Below are 18,560 nucleotides of genomic sequence, written 5' to 3' on the forward strand. Positions count from 1 at the left end.
CTGGATTTTACCTGGGAGTGGCCTTTTTAGTTTTTTACTTAAAAGAGGGCAGGTTTGGCACTTTTATACTGATGTCACCAATGTTAATATTTCTTGGGATCTCAGGAAGATTCATATTCTTTACAGCTGATACAGCACGGGCTGGAGCTCCCGCTAAGCCAGCCTGTATACAGAAGCAAATAAAAGAAAAGAAAATGTACAACTCAGGTGTAGCTCGTCCGAAAACACTAAAAATGGAGGACAATGATAAAAGATTTCATATAACAAGCTTAGAGACCAGATGGTAGTCGGAACTGGTATGGGATGGTTACTTTGAAATTCTAATCTATAAAGAGAAAACAGTTGGCACATTAAAAAATACAGTGAATACATGCAATGATAAGAATGTAAAAATCAGACACAAATTAGCCTGCACTACTTAGATGTCACATCCAATATTCAAATGACAAAAGCTAGATCTTCATCTATATCTTCACTTACTGACTTATGATATAAGCACGAAGCATAGTTTACATTAGTTTCCTTTTAAACATCTCTTGCAACAATCATGATAGATTTGGGGTTTTTTTTTGCTTTTAAAACAGCATTGATTATCAAAATGTGCTGTGAAATAAAAACTGAAAGTAATAGATCATACTTGTTTAGTTTCTTTACGTAGGGCCAAACCCTTAAAGCATTTCAAAACAACAAATTTTTTAAATTATTTTAAATTGTGGAGGCTCTTCTAAACTTTTCTAGGGAAGTTCTAAAACACCGGTGGGCGGGGCGGGGGGGGAATCAGGCTTTTAAAGTAAAGCCTCAGTCCAAAGAGAAAAGTTCTGCCTAAAAATTAAACTGCAACAAAAGGATCTTTCCAACCTTCGATGTGTTAGAAAAAATACAATGAATGATTAAAAATACTGTCACATAAAGTAGATCCAACAACACTGGTTCAGTTTACAATATGCAAATTTGGAGAAAGAACAGCATAAATGCAAAAGATAGTATTTATATAAATAAATGAATTTTAAAACTTCTAGTAGCATTAGTGTACAATATTTCACTTTCATCTTAGTAGGGATATTTATATTTTGTGAAACAATTTTGAAAGAAAATATGATTAAAAATAAAAGAAAAAGGCATATATATCATCTTTCTCAAATAGCTACAAGAGTCTTCATACTTTTACGGTTTAAGTTAGATTTAGATTTCATCAATTTTTATTCAGGTGATATAATAAAGTCAACAAACACATCTGAATTCAGTGGCATACATCATCTTGACAAAAGCAGACAATTAGGTAACAAAAACAAATCTTCCACTTTGCTTAAATCACATATATGAGACAATGTCTGTGTAATTAGAATTACTAGTTTTAATGTCCCTTTTTGAAATTTTAGGTTTTTTTCTCTTATGTAATCCTACCTCTTTTGTTAATTAAAATAATAATAATAATAAAGCTGTTACCTGAGAAAAATCTTGACTGATACAAAATAGGCCAGTGTAAACTATTTGCTGAATAAAGGATACAAACATTGTTAAGCAATGAAATAAAAGCCACGGATTATCAACTCAGAATTGGAAATAATAGAAAAATCAGTAAAATATTATTAATAATAGATATGGTCCACACAGGCAATGACATAAATGAAACACTCCATATCCAATTAAAGAATGAATAGGGCTGGAGTATTCAATTTTTATAATTTAATGGAAGTAAGTTGTTTTTGATTGACCCCTACATTTATACCTACCTGAAGCAATGCAGTTATTTTTATACCCCCCAAAGATGTTGGAGATACAAATAAGTATTGTTTAGGGTAGCATGAATCATATTCAAAAGGGTCTTTAACCTGATTATTTCAAGTTCAACATCTAGCTACTGAAATTTAGAATGGTTTAGGATCAAAGAAAGATCCAGTTTAAAGAGGTTTACCATCTTGTCAAGGCTCTCTTCCTTTTACCCAAAAGTATGTTGTCGGCCAAGGAACAAAAATTATTTTACAAAATTATAGACATCCTGGAGCTAGTATCAGTTTTCCAGATAGAAGGATTTTGTAATTTTTCTAATTAAAAAACCAATTTGCCACGATTTTTACTTGGATGTGTCTCTACAGGATACAAATGATGAGTAGACTATAGAAAAAGTATTTATAAGATATCTGAATATAAATATTTTAAAAGGCATGACCTATTAGAGGATTTTTATTATTGAGATAGAGAGAGAGAGAGAGAAGGTAGATATGTGTGTATGTTTTACTGGATGCTATGATTTTACTTTTATAAATAGTAAAAATAATTTTTTTAGTATTAAATTAAATGTCATTGTCAAGAAGCCTTCTTTTCCATAATACCCTGTACCATGAACAGCTAAACTGAACTTGAGTAAAGAAAATGAGAATAAAAGTGCATCCTGTTAAATTTCTTTAGATTAAGTCGTTTCTTTGTGACCAAAGATGGTGTCGACTGTTGGCTGCTAATGAGAATACATAAAGTCAATACAGCAATTGATTTAAATAGCATATATGTGCCAAGTTCTTATTACGTAAAACCAAAAGAAGTTTCTAAGTACAACAAACTACAATTCCTCTAAACATAAGCAGCAAGCCATAGACATGCAAAGGATGGCCACTATTCAGAACACGCAAATGAATTAAAAGAATCAAATTATTTCTCAAGCATGTTCAATACTTCTGTGTAGTATGTCATGAATTAAAATGATAGGAAATAAAAAAATTGTAATGCGTACTTCAATTTTTAACTAAACTAACATTTTAAGAAATCAGATTTTGCAGAATATAAAACATAAAAAAATATAAAAAGAACTGTTGATCAGTAAGTAGGTGCTAAAATGAGTTATATATAAAAACGTAGGGCTTAAAAATAAAAGACTTCTCAGGTAGTCAACACCAGAACTGCTATAAAACAAATTTCATTTTCAGACTTCCATGAAAGTTAAGTCTGCAACATTTTTATGAAAGAATAAAATGTAAAAGAGGTAATTTGCCATTAGGAGACCAGTTTGCCAACAGAGAGGTATAAAATAATTTTCATCTTAGTTAAGATTTTTTTTTCAGTAAGATATATTCAAAGCAACAAGATAACTTTTACTAATTCTTTTTTTTGAACACTAAAATTTACAGAAATTAAGCTTGCCTGACTTGTTAGTATTATGTACAATTTAAAATGTAAAATTAAGATATTTCTGACAGTACAACATAGCTCTTAAAGATTTAAGATTACACAGCTGACACAAAGCAGAAATAAAAAGAATGAAACCCTACTGGAGAAATAACTTGTTTCCATCTATGTTATTATACTCGAGCACCACCATGGCGGGTAAACTGCAGCAACTCCACTAACAAAAATAAATATATGAATCCAAAGCAGTTAAGAGTATGAACTGGATGAAAGAATGAAGTACAGTATATAAAAGAATGGTCATGTTTTCTCTCCCATGAGATTAAATAAATTAACAGAATTAAGAGAAAGAAAACAAAATGAAGTCTGCAAGTATACCAAAATGAGGCCAAACAGATAGAAGACTTATACAGACATACTCTCAGAAATTTCAAGCACTTGAATCACAAAGATAATAATGGATGGATATGATTTGTTTTTGATTTTGTTTTTAAATTGCCAGACCCAAAAATAAACAAAATATGTGCAAGCAAAAGTGAAAAAGCAGCATTACTAAAATATATTTCAAAGAATCGGAAGGCTCCCTTTTCCTTATCATGCAATAAGCAATTAACTTTCTCGAGGGGAAAAGGAAAGAATCTAGATGTTTATTTAATCTAAGACATATATTAGTATCCTACCATCTTAAAATATTTTCTCAAGCTTGAAATGCAGAGTAAGATGGTAGTGGGAATAATCTGTACATACTAAAACTTTACCCACCCTTCCTGCTGGAAGGTGCTATATGCACATTCATAATTTTGACCTAACAGCAAAGTGAAAGAACATCAACATTAATAAACACAGTATTAAATGGTTTCAGACTCAAAATCATTAACAAAATAATGGCAGCTTTTGAATTCATGTTTTGAGCAAAATAGAGAATTCACTATTTTAATTTATGAATGTAAGGTAGAATAGCTTTTAATCTGGGAATTTGTAATAGGCTTGCTCTTTGCTTTAAAGGCAGTGCTTTAATATTTCAATTCCAAGGTTAGAAATGCTAATGACAACCCTCTAGTGAGTAAGAACTATAACATTTTATAAAAAATTTTATCAAAATTAGAATATTTAAAAATTTAAAAGCCTTCCAAATTATATAATCCATTTAATATAATCTTCAGTTATAGTTTTAATTTCTAGCACAGCATTTGCCTGTGTGAAATAAATATAGCAGACTAATGCCCAATTCATGGATTTAATGTAACTAATTCCAACCATTACAAGTGAACTCAGGGGTCCTCACCATAATTTTGTAGAAGAACAGAGTAAACAGCATGTCAAGGTAAGAAGCAGAACCAATTCACAAGCTGACTTTCCAGCATCATTGTATTAGGGCCACTTTTCTTATTCTCTGCTCTTTGAAAATAGATATTTGATTTAAAAAAAGAACAAGAAAGCTAACTACTAGTTCTAGTGATGGAAGTTAAAGACCCAGGTGGTTCTTTGCTAGAAAATGACAATTTAACATAAATTAAAGACTAGACCACAGAAATTGGCAGTGATTTGGATCAGTGGAATAAAGGAAACAATTATGTATTTTCTATTACCGGGATAAAGTAACACAGACCTAAGGACCACAAGTGGTACTCCCAGCTTCATGACAGAGCCTACCATCTTGGGATAAGAATTAAAAAGCCACCTGTATGTTGCCACTTCTCAAACACATCCAGAAAGATACTTTTAGTGGCTAAAAAGCAATGCCAAATTCTCAGTGGCATTTTTCTAATTAGTGAAGTGGGTAATCCAACTTGTTGAATTTACAGAATTTTTTTTCCTCTTTGGGACTCAATAAAGTATTTTCACTTTGAAATTTTTTGTTTGTTTTATTGATTTTATTTATTTATTATGTTATGTTATGTTAGTCACCATACAGTAGTACATCATTAGTTTTTGATGTAATGTTCCATGAATCATTGTTTGCGTCACTTTGAAATTTTTAAATGGAGGCCTATAAGCATTTTCATTTTTCATTTTGGTACAATATTGTACAAAAAAAAGCTGTTCATCACCATTTAGATTGAAATTTTTAAATAAAAATTTACACAATTAACTTAGGGTGTAAAAAACGCATAGGAAATGCCAGAGAAAATTTAGTTTTATAAAGCTAGGAGTCTATTAAAAACATTTTCAGTAAGAGGCAATATGCTTTGTAAAAATGTCCAAGGTTAACAATATTTTACTGAGTCTCACTTATTATGGTGTTTGGATGTCAGAAGGTTGCTACCCTGGAAATCCGTTTTATTTTGGTCAAAATATTTAATTCCAATTTTTAGAACTTTTAATTCAATTTTAGAAGATTTGTTATCTTACACTTTTTGTTGGCCACTTTTAATATGCCCTTGTTAGTCAAAACCATAAAAGCAATTCTGTTAAGACTTTGGACCTGAAAACCATTATGTGGGGAAAAAAGCACTACTTAAAAGTCACTATTCTAAGCCTTCATTGTTTCTCACTTTGTATGCAAAACTCTAAAGGTTCAGCTTTTGGTTTTCAAATGCACAGCTTCCAAAACCCAGCAGGGATTTTATGTTAGAATCCTAATTTAGAAAGACAAGAAAAAGAACTGTGAGAGTTAAATTAAGATTAATTCTAACATATGATTTTTGAAATAAACTCTACATTTTTATATACAAAGTAAACCTGCATTTTTACAAATGTAATTTGTCAGTTAAATGACAATGTTTAAAAAAAGAACAAAAAATTTAAACTTTCCTTTTACGATGCAGGCAGACAAAACAGAACAAACATGACATCAATGAAACACTAGTAAAATACACTAAGTCCAATAAAAGATGAAGAAACTACAAGGAGAAACTAGAATGAAAAATAGGCTACAGGGACTACATGGGTTCATTAACACAAAGAATTTTTGAGTCTGGCCTAAATAATTAATTGCCTTTGACATCATTTTGCTTTCCCTTTGTTAAAGTACAGTTTTCTCAAAGTCAGCAATACCTTGTCTACCTGTCCTGTCTGGGAGATTGAAAGATAAAGGTCTGTAAGAGAGAAGAATGGAAAGAGCTAGAAAGATCAGGATGTTCGGAAAAAAAGAAGACTGACTTTTAAAAAAGTAGTGACTATATTCAGACCCATTTATGCATCTTAAAAATAACATGACATACACAAAAGCTAACAAGTCTCCCCAACCCCACCCCTCTACCTCCACCCCCAGGGAGTCCTTTTATTCCTTGGAAGATTCCTGAGTGCCTCTTACACTTCCCCCAAATCCCACCATCCTCGCACCCAGCTTAAACCCTCCTTTGCCCAGACCCCCATGTCATAGCAAACCAGTTTTCTGTCGAATCAGGATAGATGGACATACATTCAGAGCATATCTTTGTTTGTCCTCTCTTTAAAGATCTGGGAGATCTTTGCTTCTACCTGTCTAGGTTATTAGGAATTAAGCTGGTTCACTTTCTTGTCACTGGAAATATACTATCTTTAAACCAAAATAATAAAGTCTTTGATTTCTGACAAAGTAAAGGCAACTAGATATATCCATGCTATATCTTAAAAGTGGTATCTTAATTATACCCAGACTGATTTTTAAAAGATAAATGCTATTCTAAATACCACTTAATCTTAAAAGTATGATAACCAGGTCTTTTCATCAATCATGATATTCTGGATTTTAATTATTTCTTGACAAGTTTTTGCTTGCATAATAAATTTTAACTAAAATTTAAGGAAGAGTCAGATTAATTAAAGCTTATAGTGTGTTCTCAAATAATTTTGGATTATTCTGCAGTCATATATTTGATATATATATCCAGTTTAAGTAACATGGAAACAGAATCCATATGAAAACTGACATTTCAATGTGTCTGGAATAAAGGTGGTAGTCTTCCAAACAGATTATGAAAATTACTGAAGAATTACACAAAGTCAACATTTTTGGCATAATTTCTTAAAATATGATCAGGACTAAATGGCTTCATTTTGACTCAAAATCCTACTTTATAACTAAAATATTAGCAGACATCACATATGGAGAAACACTTGATGAAAAACATAATATTGTGGTCTACTCCCAGACTTAAAACCTATTTTCTAGTAAAGGAGAAAAACTAATTTGTAGCAGGTAACTGCTGACTGTACAAGTTAAAAGATGATCAGCAGATGAAAAATAGCAGTACCTCTTTCACCAGTATTTAAAACCATTTTAAATAGAAATGTTTCTGTGAAGAGATTTTCAGTTACAGTATTCTATTTCCACTGAAAATGTAAATTTTGTATTTTACTGCTCTTTCTTTACAGATAAGAAAAAATTGCCTCATTAACAAAGTTATACTGGACAATCAGAAAGCAAATATCCATTATGCAATTATTATAGGTCCTTCATGACTTTTATCAGTAATATAAATAGCAAACCCAGGGCAAAAAAAAAAAGAGGACACCATCAATGAAGTTAAAGAACCTGGAATATGAACATTCCAGATAAAAGGTTAATATATTTTTTACAGATGATTACACAGAAGTCACAAATTACCACATATCCATTCATTTTTGACAGATTATTAATGGATTATGTCACTGTCTCTTGGCATTTAGAATCTATATCCATAGAGTTTTGTAAAGCAAGTTTTAACAGATTACATAAAATTTGAGTTATCACTTAAGACTGTACAGCTCAGAGGTTATAGTAAATCTTTTACCATACTAAATAATATAAGGCAAACCAACTATACTAAATAATATTCTGAGTTCTTTTCCTTGTCCTAAAACAAAACCTTCTGTATTAATCGTTTGTTTTTCCTTTTCAAAAACCAGTATTTTAAAAATTGGCTGTAGAACACATAAAATATAACTAGTTATTTAAAAGAGTCATAACTATAAGCTCTTCACCATTACAAGCCTCTCCTTTGGGCAACTCATAGGGATGGTAAATTGAGATATAGAGAAATGCAGGGCTATTTTACTTTAAAATAGAACACTGGAAAATGCTTTTATATAAAGCTTTAACTGTTCCTAACCCTCAGATTTTGGATTTATCCATCATCCTGTGTTTCATTCAATTCCAGTGAGCATAGCATTCCATTAAACTGATCCTTTAAAGTGCCAACAAGATAAAAATTCTTTAGAACTCACCTGTTGTAAATTAATGCTAGCATATTTTTAATACTTTGCTGCTTTTATAGTAATGATTACTTTAAATCAATCCAACACCTGAGCTTGTACTAATAATTATAAGTAAAATTTATTTTTCTAATCTTAGTTATGACTATAAATACCAAAGGTAACAAGTATAGTGTTGAACGACATGTCAAAACTATTCATCTTTCTAAACTTCTGCCCGAGTAATAAGAAACCACCAAAACAACGTGAACTTCAGTGGCTCAGCTACAGTGCTTGTTATTGATATTCAGCCTAATACTTGAGGAAAGAGTCATGAAAATTCTAAAGTAGGATTTTATACAATGCTAAAGTGCTGGTTGATCCTCATGCACCTAATAACAGCACAAAGCTAAGCATGTGTAACTAACCAAATCTTTCTCCTATAGAATGCAGAAAAAGCCATGAATGCATGTATCATTGTGTAAAATATGTGACTTAGCCAACTTGTCAGTGACCTCTGGGAAGGACCCAGAATTAAAAGATTAAGGCAACGAATTTCTTTTTTCAGTGTTCACTCAGGCTTGCAAAGCACGAATTATAACTTACAACATTACTTCCTCATGAGAATTCCATTTCCTCTCCTCTCCTTTTTCAGAAATAGTTCTGTGACACTAAATTTATATATCTTTAAAATATCAGGTCTAAGATTTCCTTGATGATTACTAAGGTTTTGTAAAGCAAATACTGATTTCATTATTCAAACATATAATTTCTTTTTTAAGCTGTTAAGAATCTGAAATTGTGTTTATTACCCAAGGCAGTTAACAACCATGGCTAAAAAAAGAGAACATGAAACTATCAGATAGATAGCCGTCACAAAACATTGAACATACTAAGATATGTATATTCCATTTTTAAAAAACTGAATAAGCTATCAGCTGTACTTAAAGGGTGATACTGAAGGACAAACAGTGAAAGCTACACATCATGCAAATTTATGATCATGCTTACTACCTCCATTAACCAGAGTGCTTTCCATTCTTACCTCAGATTTCTCCAGTTTATTTTGTGCATCAATTTGAGTAACAATCTCATTCATGTTGGTCTCCAATACCATACCCCCCATCACCATTTCTGCAAGAATATTGTGAACCTAAAGGGAAAAATAATACACGTCCATAAAGAAAATTCACTACAAAAATGTTTCATCATTCCAGCAGCTTTCGTTTCAAACACTGCTGTGACTATTTCATAAATATGAAGTTTAAAATAAAAATAATTTGGAAGGCTCCTAATCCACGTTTGCTACTACAATGCAGCCTGAGACAGAGAGCCTCTTCAAATCTTAGTTTAATGGGCTGTAAAACAGGTATTAATAGTGTCTCCTTCCTAGACTGTTGAAAAGATTAAATGAGGTCATCCATGGAAGTGCTCAGAACAAAGTAAATGATCCATAAACACTACCTCTTACTGTAACCAGTTTAATGCTAAAAAAAATTATCTACCATGGCCTTTTATGACAGATTCTTAGCCAATAATTATTAAGTTGTTTTATGCTCAAGGCATTTAATGAAGCTATGTGGCACTGTAACAAGCTCCTGATTGAAATAGAGTAAAATTTCTTTTTATTGTAGGTACTTTAATAATGTTTTTGTCCCAAACACATCCATATATGTAATACTTAGATTTTTTAAATTATCAAATATACATCTTACAATCACTAAAAATAGCATCTTCCACTGGGGAGAAAAAATATAATCCAGGTGTTTTCTTCACAGGTAGTTACTGAATCAAAAATCACCAACTCAAAGCTGAATTAGGGTATCACAGAATAGCATACTTTGCTATAATTTTTAAAAAAACAATGTGGTGGTATAAAGAATGGAGACTCTGAAATTAGGCATGAATACTGACTCTACCACGCACTGTATGTCCTTCAGCACACACGCACCTGTTACCTTATCTGTAAAATAGAGATAAAAACAGTATAGACACCTCATACGGTCATCAGAAGAATTAAATATTTCATGCAAAGTATGTAGCATAGTACCTAAAAGATACTATAAAGTAATTTTAAGATTTATTTATTTTAGAGAAAGAGTGTGTGAACATGGGGGTAGGAGCAGAGGGAGAGCGAGAATTCCAAGCAGACTCCCTGCTGAGCATAGAGCCAGACACGGGGCTCCATCCCATGACCCTGAGATCATGACCCGAGCCAAAATCAAGAGTTGGCTGCTTAACCAACTGAGACACCCAGGCACCCCAAGTAATTTTATTTTAAACAAAAACTGGTCTTGGTTAAATATGTAATTATATGATTCAGTTTTCATTCCTTTATAAGACTGCACACAAATGTATTCATGATTTTTAAATCCTATCATTTACTAATTTTTCATTTTGGAAAGATGGACATCTCATGTTACAACTCTTGAAGAAAGAATTAATAGAAATTACTTTTCCTAGAAAACAAAACAAAATCAGAAGCCACAACTGTTTTAAAAACTAGTGCTAAAAAAATAAATAAAAACTAGTGCTAAATATCATCACTCCTAACTGCTATCCCTTTTGTGACTAAACACCACTTATTGAAACGATGTTTTGGTGCTGCACTTATGGTATGTATTTAATTCTCACATTAACCTTTGTTACAGTTGAGAGAATAAACCAGCTTGCTCAAGACACATAAGCGAATATGTAGCAAACGATTAAATTAAAACCTAAGTCTGAGTGACCCAAGTCCTATTCCTTGCTTTCTTCTGTTAACAATACATGAAATTGGGCGCCTGGGTGGCTCAGCTGGTTAAGCGACTGCCTTCGGCTCAGGTCATGATCCCGGAGTCCAGGGATCGAGTCCCACATTGGGGTCCCTGCTCAGCGGGGAGTCTGCTTCTCTCTCTGACCCTCTCTCCTCTCATGCTGTCTCTCTCTCAAATAAATAAAATCTTTAAAAAAAAAAAAACCAATACATGAAATTGATACAGCAAATTAATTTTTAGTCATAAATCTATGCAGGTTCAATTAAAGGTCAAGAAGGTGATTGGATGATAAAATACAATTACCCTACAACAGCTAACAAGTATCATGGAGGAAAAGTGTTCAGAAAGAAAGGCCATGGCCAGTGGACGGATTCGTTAAGACTTGTTTTAGCAATGGAACTTCCCCGCTTCTTTTTAAAACAAATTCTCATGAGAAAGCACAATTTGTAATGCTGATAAAAATTCAGCAACTCCACCAACCCCATTTTGCTCAGGCTTATACATTTACTACTGCCTTTCCAGAAATATCTCAGAAACACATGCAGATTAGTGGAAGACATAGATTTCAGTATTATAGAAATGTCTACCAAGGTTAGAGGTATTAAAATATGAGTAGTCTGCAGATGTGGGTCATATGCAAGAAATTCTAAGGACATATGTCAACTTAATAAGGACCTGGATGTAAATTTGTCTTCAAAGTAAAAATAACTCCTATGAAAGCAAACTCAGAAATCTTGAGAAGATAAAAAATACAAATGAGAGCCTGTGAGCTAAATCCTTAAGCATAACCTCATTAGAAATATAATAAATGCCTGAAGAATATATTCTAGGTGAGGAGGTACTATACATTATGTAGAAATTCCAGGAGGTAAACAGTATGGGAATGAGAATTACTACTTGGGAGAGGAGTCCAACATTATCAAGGTCATGGTGTTCAAATAAGGTATGGAGGGATCATTTAGAAGCTGTCTAGTGACAGAAAATTTCATGTTCCAAGAACTGGGAGGAATTTTCGGCAGAATTAATGAGAGAAAGAAGATGATAAAAGCTTTGTTTTTAGCTTAGCCCTAACACATATGGCTGACATGTTCTAGTATTTTGTTTTACAAATTTTACCTAAAACAACTTTTTTTTTTTTTTTTTAAGAGAGAGAGTATGCAGGAGGGGGGTAGGCAGAGGGAGAGGGAGAGAGAGAATCTCAAGCAGGCTCCACACGCAGCACAGAGCCCAACATGGGGCTGGATCTCACAACCCTGATCATGACCTAAGCTGAAATCAGGAGTCAGACGCTTAACCAACTGAGCCACCCAGGCACCCCTTACCTAAAACAGATTTTAATGGAAATAAAAGGGTGACATTATGTTTGAAATATAATTCATCTACTAAACTGCTTTGATGTCCACCTAACATAAAGGTTCAATGAGTTTTTAATCCCCTTTTCTTGAATTTTTATAGGTATTTAAGTGTTTTTTTAAAAAAATAGCAAATACCACATTAGTAATGTATTTTTGCTTGTTTGTTTTTAACTATATATGCCCTATCTACCCAACCACATGGCTACTTCTAGGTCCCTCTATTCAAAGATAATCACAGTTAATTAGATTTTAAACAGGTTTCCCTCACTATACAAAAGTTCCCCTTACACCCTGCACTTTTAAAAAAGACCTATGTTCATACCTGCTTTTGCCAACTGAAAGAAATCCAAAAAGAATTTTCACTTCTATGAAAGGGTAATTGCTTCTTTGCTTTAAGCCATTTTGGCTTAAAAAATGTTTCAAAGGAACACTCTGCTTTTGGACAGCAAGGGAAACCTGCATAGCCTTCATGAAAACTTCTTATGCATATACTTGTTATGTGTGCGTAAATGTATGTCTAATTTACACAAATGAGATCATGTAACATACACATAAAGCCACAGTTCTGCAAGAGACTTATGGACTGAAAGAGGCTGCAGAAAATAAGGGTGTGAGTTAAGAAAATAATAAAAGATACTGGTGCGAGGTCTATGTACAAGAATGATCAACAAAACCTTGTTGGTAAGAGTAAAGAAACAAAAACACAAAACTGTAAAATGGTGAATCTACACTACTTGTTTTACGTTTTTATTCAAATTCCAGTTAGCATACAGTATATTAGTTTCAGGTATACAGTATAGTGATTCAACACTTACTTAAAACAGCCGGCGCTCATCACAAGTGCCCTCCTTAATCCCCATCACCTGTTTCCCCCATCCCCCCCCATCCACTTCCCCTTTGGTGACCATTGGCTTGTTCTTTATACGTAAGAGTCTGTTTGGGGCACCTTGCTCAGCATTCAGCAGGGAGTCTGCTTCTCTCCCTCTCTCTCTCCCTCTGCCCCCACCCCAAATAAATAAATCTTTTAAAAAAAAAAAGAAAAAGAAAAAAGTGTTTCTTAGAATGTACATTATTAATTACCACACACTTAAAAATGAGACATCTACAGTTTCCTCAGTCATACAGATTATTAGATGAAAAATGACTGGGATAGAATAATATCTATAATATGGTCCCACTGAGATTTACAAAAAAAAAAAAATTACATACACATACACACTTAGATATACCCAGAAAGTTCCTGGAAAGAAACACAAATACTTTTCAGCCATTTACCTACTGAAGGATATCTTGGTTGTCTCCAAGTATGTGCAATTATGAAAAAAGCTGCTATAAACATCTGTGTGCAGGTTTTTTTGTAGACTTGTTTTCAACTCCTTTGGGTAAACACCAAGGAGCATGACTGCTGGCTTGTATAGTAAGAACATGTTTAGTTTTGTCAGAAACTACAATACTGTCTTCCAAAGTTGCTGTACCGTTCTGCATTCCCACCAGCAATGAATCAGAGTTCCTTGCCAGCACTAGATGTTGTCAGTGTTCAGGATCTTCGCCATTCTAATAGGTGTAGAGTGGTATTTCACCGTTGTTTTAATTTTCTGCAAATATTTTTAAAGTATAGTAGTTACCTAAAGAATGGAACTGGAGGACTGAGGAAGAATAGAGATGTGTCTTTCACTTTATAGTTTTTGTTTGTCTAGGTTTTGAAAACTTTTAGCATGAGCATATATTAAAAAAAAAAAAAAAAGCTTGGTAAAAATAAAAGAGTGACCATGCAGTAATTCAGAGGAATCGTATTAAAGGCTATAGTTGTGCATATATTGAAGTTATTTAAGAGGTAGCACAAAGGTGAATATTTGTTAGTGATAAGACAAGCATGCCACTTTTTTCATGCTTTTTTTTTCTTAAAGATTTTATTTATTAGAGAGAGAGAGAGCACACAGCGGGAGGGGCAGAGGGAGAGGGAGAAACAGACTCCCGGCTGAGCATGGAGCACGAGGCAGGGCTCGATCCCAGGACCCTGAGATCATGACCTGAGCCGAAGGCAGATACTTAACTGACAGAGCCACCCAGGCGTTTTATTTTTTTTAATGTTTCAAGTTTTTAATTAAGTTCTAGTTGGTTAACATACAGTGTAATACTGGTTTCGAGAGTAGAATTTAGTGGTTCATCACTTACATGTAATACCCAGTGCTCATCACAAGTGCCCTCCTTAATGCCCATCCTCCACCCAGCCCATCCCCCATCCACCTCTCCTCCAGCATCCCTGTTTGTTCTCTATAGTTCAGAGTCTCTTACGGTTTGCCTCCCTCTTTTTCTTTCCCCTATGTCCATCTGTTTTGTTTCTTAAATTTCACACATGGGTGAAATCCTATGGTATTTTTCTTTCTCTGAATGACTTATTTCCCTTAGCATAATACTCTCTAGCTGCATCCACATCGTTGTAAATGGCAAGATTTCATTCTCTTTGATGGCTGAGTAATATTCCACTGTATATATATACCACATCTTCTTTATCCACATGGACACGGGCTCTTTCCATAGTTCGGCCATTGTTGATAATGCTGCTATAAACACCGGGGTAGATGTGGCCCTTGGAATCAGTATTTTTGTATCCTTTGGGTAAATACCTAGTAGTGCAATTGTTGGGTCATAGGGTAGTTCTTTCTTAACTTTTTGGGGAACCTCCATACTGCTTTCCAGAGTGCTGCACTTTGATGCATTTAAATAGTAAAAATTCTATCTCATATACGTGTCAGTGCAGAACTTGGAGACTTTTGCTTAGTACTACTCTAACTTATTTAAGATTAAATGGTCTCTATATTATTTTATTATTATTTATAAAATATATTGCACACTGTGGGTATCTAATAAATATTATATGCAATTTTTTCTTCAAAATTATTTATCTCAATAATCTCAAAGTTCAAAAGTTAAAGAACAAACCATGTGTGGTTTTTTTTAGCAATTTTCACTACCCCATTAGTAAACCATATTTATTAAATATTTTTTTAAGTTTTTATTTAAATTCCAATTAGTTAACATGCAGTGTAATATTAGTTTCAGGTGTGCAATATAGTGATTCAGCACTTTCAGACATTACCCGGGGCTTAGCACGCGTCTATTAAATACTTATGTAACGTGCTTACAGAGAGCCGCATCCTGGTGTGAGTGAAGCAAACATAATCATTGAAGAGGAAAAGGAAGACTAAATCAAACACATTTCACCTTTTAACAATAACAAGCCCTCTATGAGACTGAAGCAAATATAAAAAAGGATAAAGGAAGGAAAGGTCAAATTATACATATTCCTTTCTATAGTCAGTCACTTGTTTGCAAAAAATAAAAGTTACTTTGCTATAACTTATGTTAGAAATGAAGTTCTCTGCACCAAGTATTTTTTACTTTGACTATATTAATATCTGACTATAGGGGTGGTCAAGTAAAATATGGCATAGCATTCTGTTTAATTCTTCACCTAAGAATAAAGCTAGTATGTATGTACTGATATGGTTCATCTAAAGACCGATGAAGTTAATAAAGCCAGGCATAGCACACTGTACGAAATAAAAACAAACTCGCCTGGGTGGCTGAGTCGTTAAGCATCTGGTCATGATCCCAGTGTCCTGGGATGGAGCCCCGAGTCAGGCTCCCTGCTCAGCGGGGAGCCTGCTTCTCCCTCTCCAGCTCCCCCCTGCTTGTGTTCCCTCTCTCGCTGTCTAAAAAATAAATAAAATATTTTAAAACAAACAAACTCGATCACTCACTAAACCAAGAGAACTATGCATATCTTTGAAAATATATAGGAAAAAAGTCTAGAAGCCTACCTAGCGAAATTATTAAAAGAAATTACTTTAGGGAAACAGTGCAGGATGGGGCTGAGTGGGTATAAGGAGGGGGACAAGGTAAGAAGAACTTTAATGTTTAATCATACAGTCTTTAATATTGTTTGACTTCTTTGTTTCTAAAGAAAGATAAGTATTATTATTGTAATTTTAAAATAATAAAATATTTTACTATGGATAACAGTGTAATGTTCTTTAATGGTTGTATGTCTGTCAGACGGAGACACAGACACAGACAGATATCACATATCCTCCTAAAATAACTATAAACTTCTTGAGGAATGGGATAAGGGCCTATTCTTCATATAACCCTGCAGAGTGTTAAGCACTCAATAAATATTTTGTAAAATGTGTTTTGCAAGGAACACCTCCTTCCCCTCTGCTTGCAGAAAAAGATACCATAAGACATGATTTTTTAAAAAGATTTCTTTATCTTAGGGATATATATATAGAGAGAGAGAGAGAGAGAGAGAGTGTGTGTGTGTGTGTGTGTGTGTGTGTGTGTGTGTGTGTGTGAGCGCACGCACAAGCAGGACAGGGAGAGGAAGAGAAATCCCAAGCAGATTCCGCACTGAGTGCAGAGCCCCACACAGGGCTGGATCCCACAACCCTGAGATCCTACCCCAGCCGAAACCAACAGTGAGATGCTCAATCAACAGCACCATCCAGGTGCCCAAGACACCATTTAAAAAAAATATATTTTATTTATTTATTTGACAGAGAGAGAGAGAGATAGCGAGAACAGGAACACAAGCAGGGGGAGTGGGAGAGGGAGAAGCAGGCTTCCTGCTGAGCAGGAAGCGTGACGTGGGGCTTGATCCCAGGACCCCAGGACCATGACCCGAGCCGAAGGCAGACGCTTAACCGAATGAGCCATCCAGGCGCCCCTAAGACAACATTTTTTAATTATTAAGGATAGCCACTTATGATGAAATGATCAACTATTTTCTTTTCTTGAACACAGGTTCTTGCTGGCTGTTTTTTTTGTGTGTGTGTGTGTGTGTTTAGATTTATTTTGAGAGAGAAAGTGAGTGTGCCAGAGTGAAGGGAGAGAGAGAGGGAGATGGGAGAGAATCTCAAGCAGACTCTCTGCTGAGCATGGCTGTGGAGCTCCATCTCACGACCCTGAGATCACGACCTGAGCCGAAATCAAGAGTTGGACACTTAACTGACTGAGCCATCCAGTTCCCCCAATGATCAACTATTTTAAATTATGTTAGAAAATTTCAATTTATATACTTCTGTTGGTCATGTTGTTGTTACTAATTTGATAATAAAATTTTAATACATGTATTTGCTAATAAAAATTTTAAACAATGTACCTAATCTATTAATACCTGTATTTATAATTCTAATTGTTGTAAATAGATCTCTCTTCACATTTTGGTATTTCTTCAAATCTAAACTACAACTGATTATTTAAAAAACTATTATTTTACATACTACTGAAAAGGAAAAACACTGCCAATTAAATTATGACAAGCTATAGAATGTAACTTGAATCCCAATCTCAAAAGTGTTACAATGTGAGAGAAAGCTGTAATTTTAGAGTCAGTGAAATATGGTATTTTCTCATCATTTTTAGCCCCACACAGGTTGCTAAATAAAATAAAAGCTATAATGAAAAAACTTTAGTAAAAAAATGAATGTTTGGGGGGTTTACTGGTGTCACTGCCAACAGTAAAGAAAAAAAAGCTTAGCTTCAGAAATATATCTTCTCAAAAGATACTTATCACAATTTCATTAAATCAAAAAATGTTTTTAAATTTTGCTGTAATTATTCTCCAAATAGGATATCTGACATATCAAAGTGTTATACAAATCAAAACTTTGAGCTGCTAATGCTATTAACCTTAAGAAAGTGCTTGCTAAGGAAATAATCAGTTTTAGAGTCATCTGGTTAATATTATCTTGAGACTGAGTCAGCTGAGCAGGTTCTGCTGCTTAAGAGTACTATTCCCCCCAAACTACTGATTTCTTTCCTAGTATGTGGTCAAAATGACATATAATTATAATGTACCAATATATCAATATAATATATATCATGAAAGAAAATCCTAAAGAATGACAATTTTGAAAATAATTCTGAAAGGAATTAGTAGTATATTTTGTTAGCCTATCAAAATATTGATACAATTTTCAAGACAAAAATAGAAAGGGGAAGTATATAACATATTAATAATGAAGTCATTTGTTAATTGCTGACCAATGAAAAGCAACAGGGATATAGTAATTCAAAGTAATAAGTAAATCTATTTTGGTACACAATGCATTTTATACGAACATTGAATACGAATGTCTCAAAATCTGAAAATTCAAAATATTCAAGTCTGATTAAAAAATTACAAAGCTGGGTGCCTGGGTGGCTCAGTTGGTTAAGCGACTGCCTT

General features: G+C 33.6%; 1 protein-coding gene across 10 annotated transcripts in view; it reads right to left on the reverse strand.

Annotated features, from left to right (window-relative positions):
• AP3S1 (adaptor related protein complex 3 subunit sigma 1) overlaps positions 1-18,560 on the reverse strand; it is a 128,017-nt gene that overhangs the window by 55,733 nt on the left and 53,724 nt on the right. For 2 of the 10 annotated variants that reach the window (XM_081827230.1, XM_081827226.1), the window contains 3 exons: positions 9,263-9,370; positions 1,447-1,494; positions 7-163 (listed from right to left, as the gene is read on the reverse strand). In XM_081827230.1, coding sequence (XP_081683356.1) covers positions 35-163; positions 1,447-1,494; positions 9,263-9,370 — 285 coding nt within the window. In that variant the 3' untranslated portion in view covers positions 7-34. Of the gene's footprint in view, positions 1-6; positions 326-1,446; positions 1,495-6,117; positions 6,159-9,262; positions 9,371-18,560 lie in introns of those variants that run through there. The other 8 variants (XM_081827236.1, XM_081827234.1, XM_081827232.1 and 5 more) reach the window with 5 other exon arrangements.

Source organism: Leptonychotes weddellii, chromosome 7 (assembly GCF_054177405.1).
Source record: "Leptonychotes weddellii isolate Sample4059 chromosome 7, ASM5417740v2, whole genome shotgun sequence".
Lineage (NCBI taxonomy): Eukaryota > Metazoa > Chordata > Mammalia > Carnivora > Phocidae > Leptonychotes > Leptonychotes weddellii.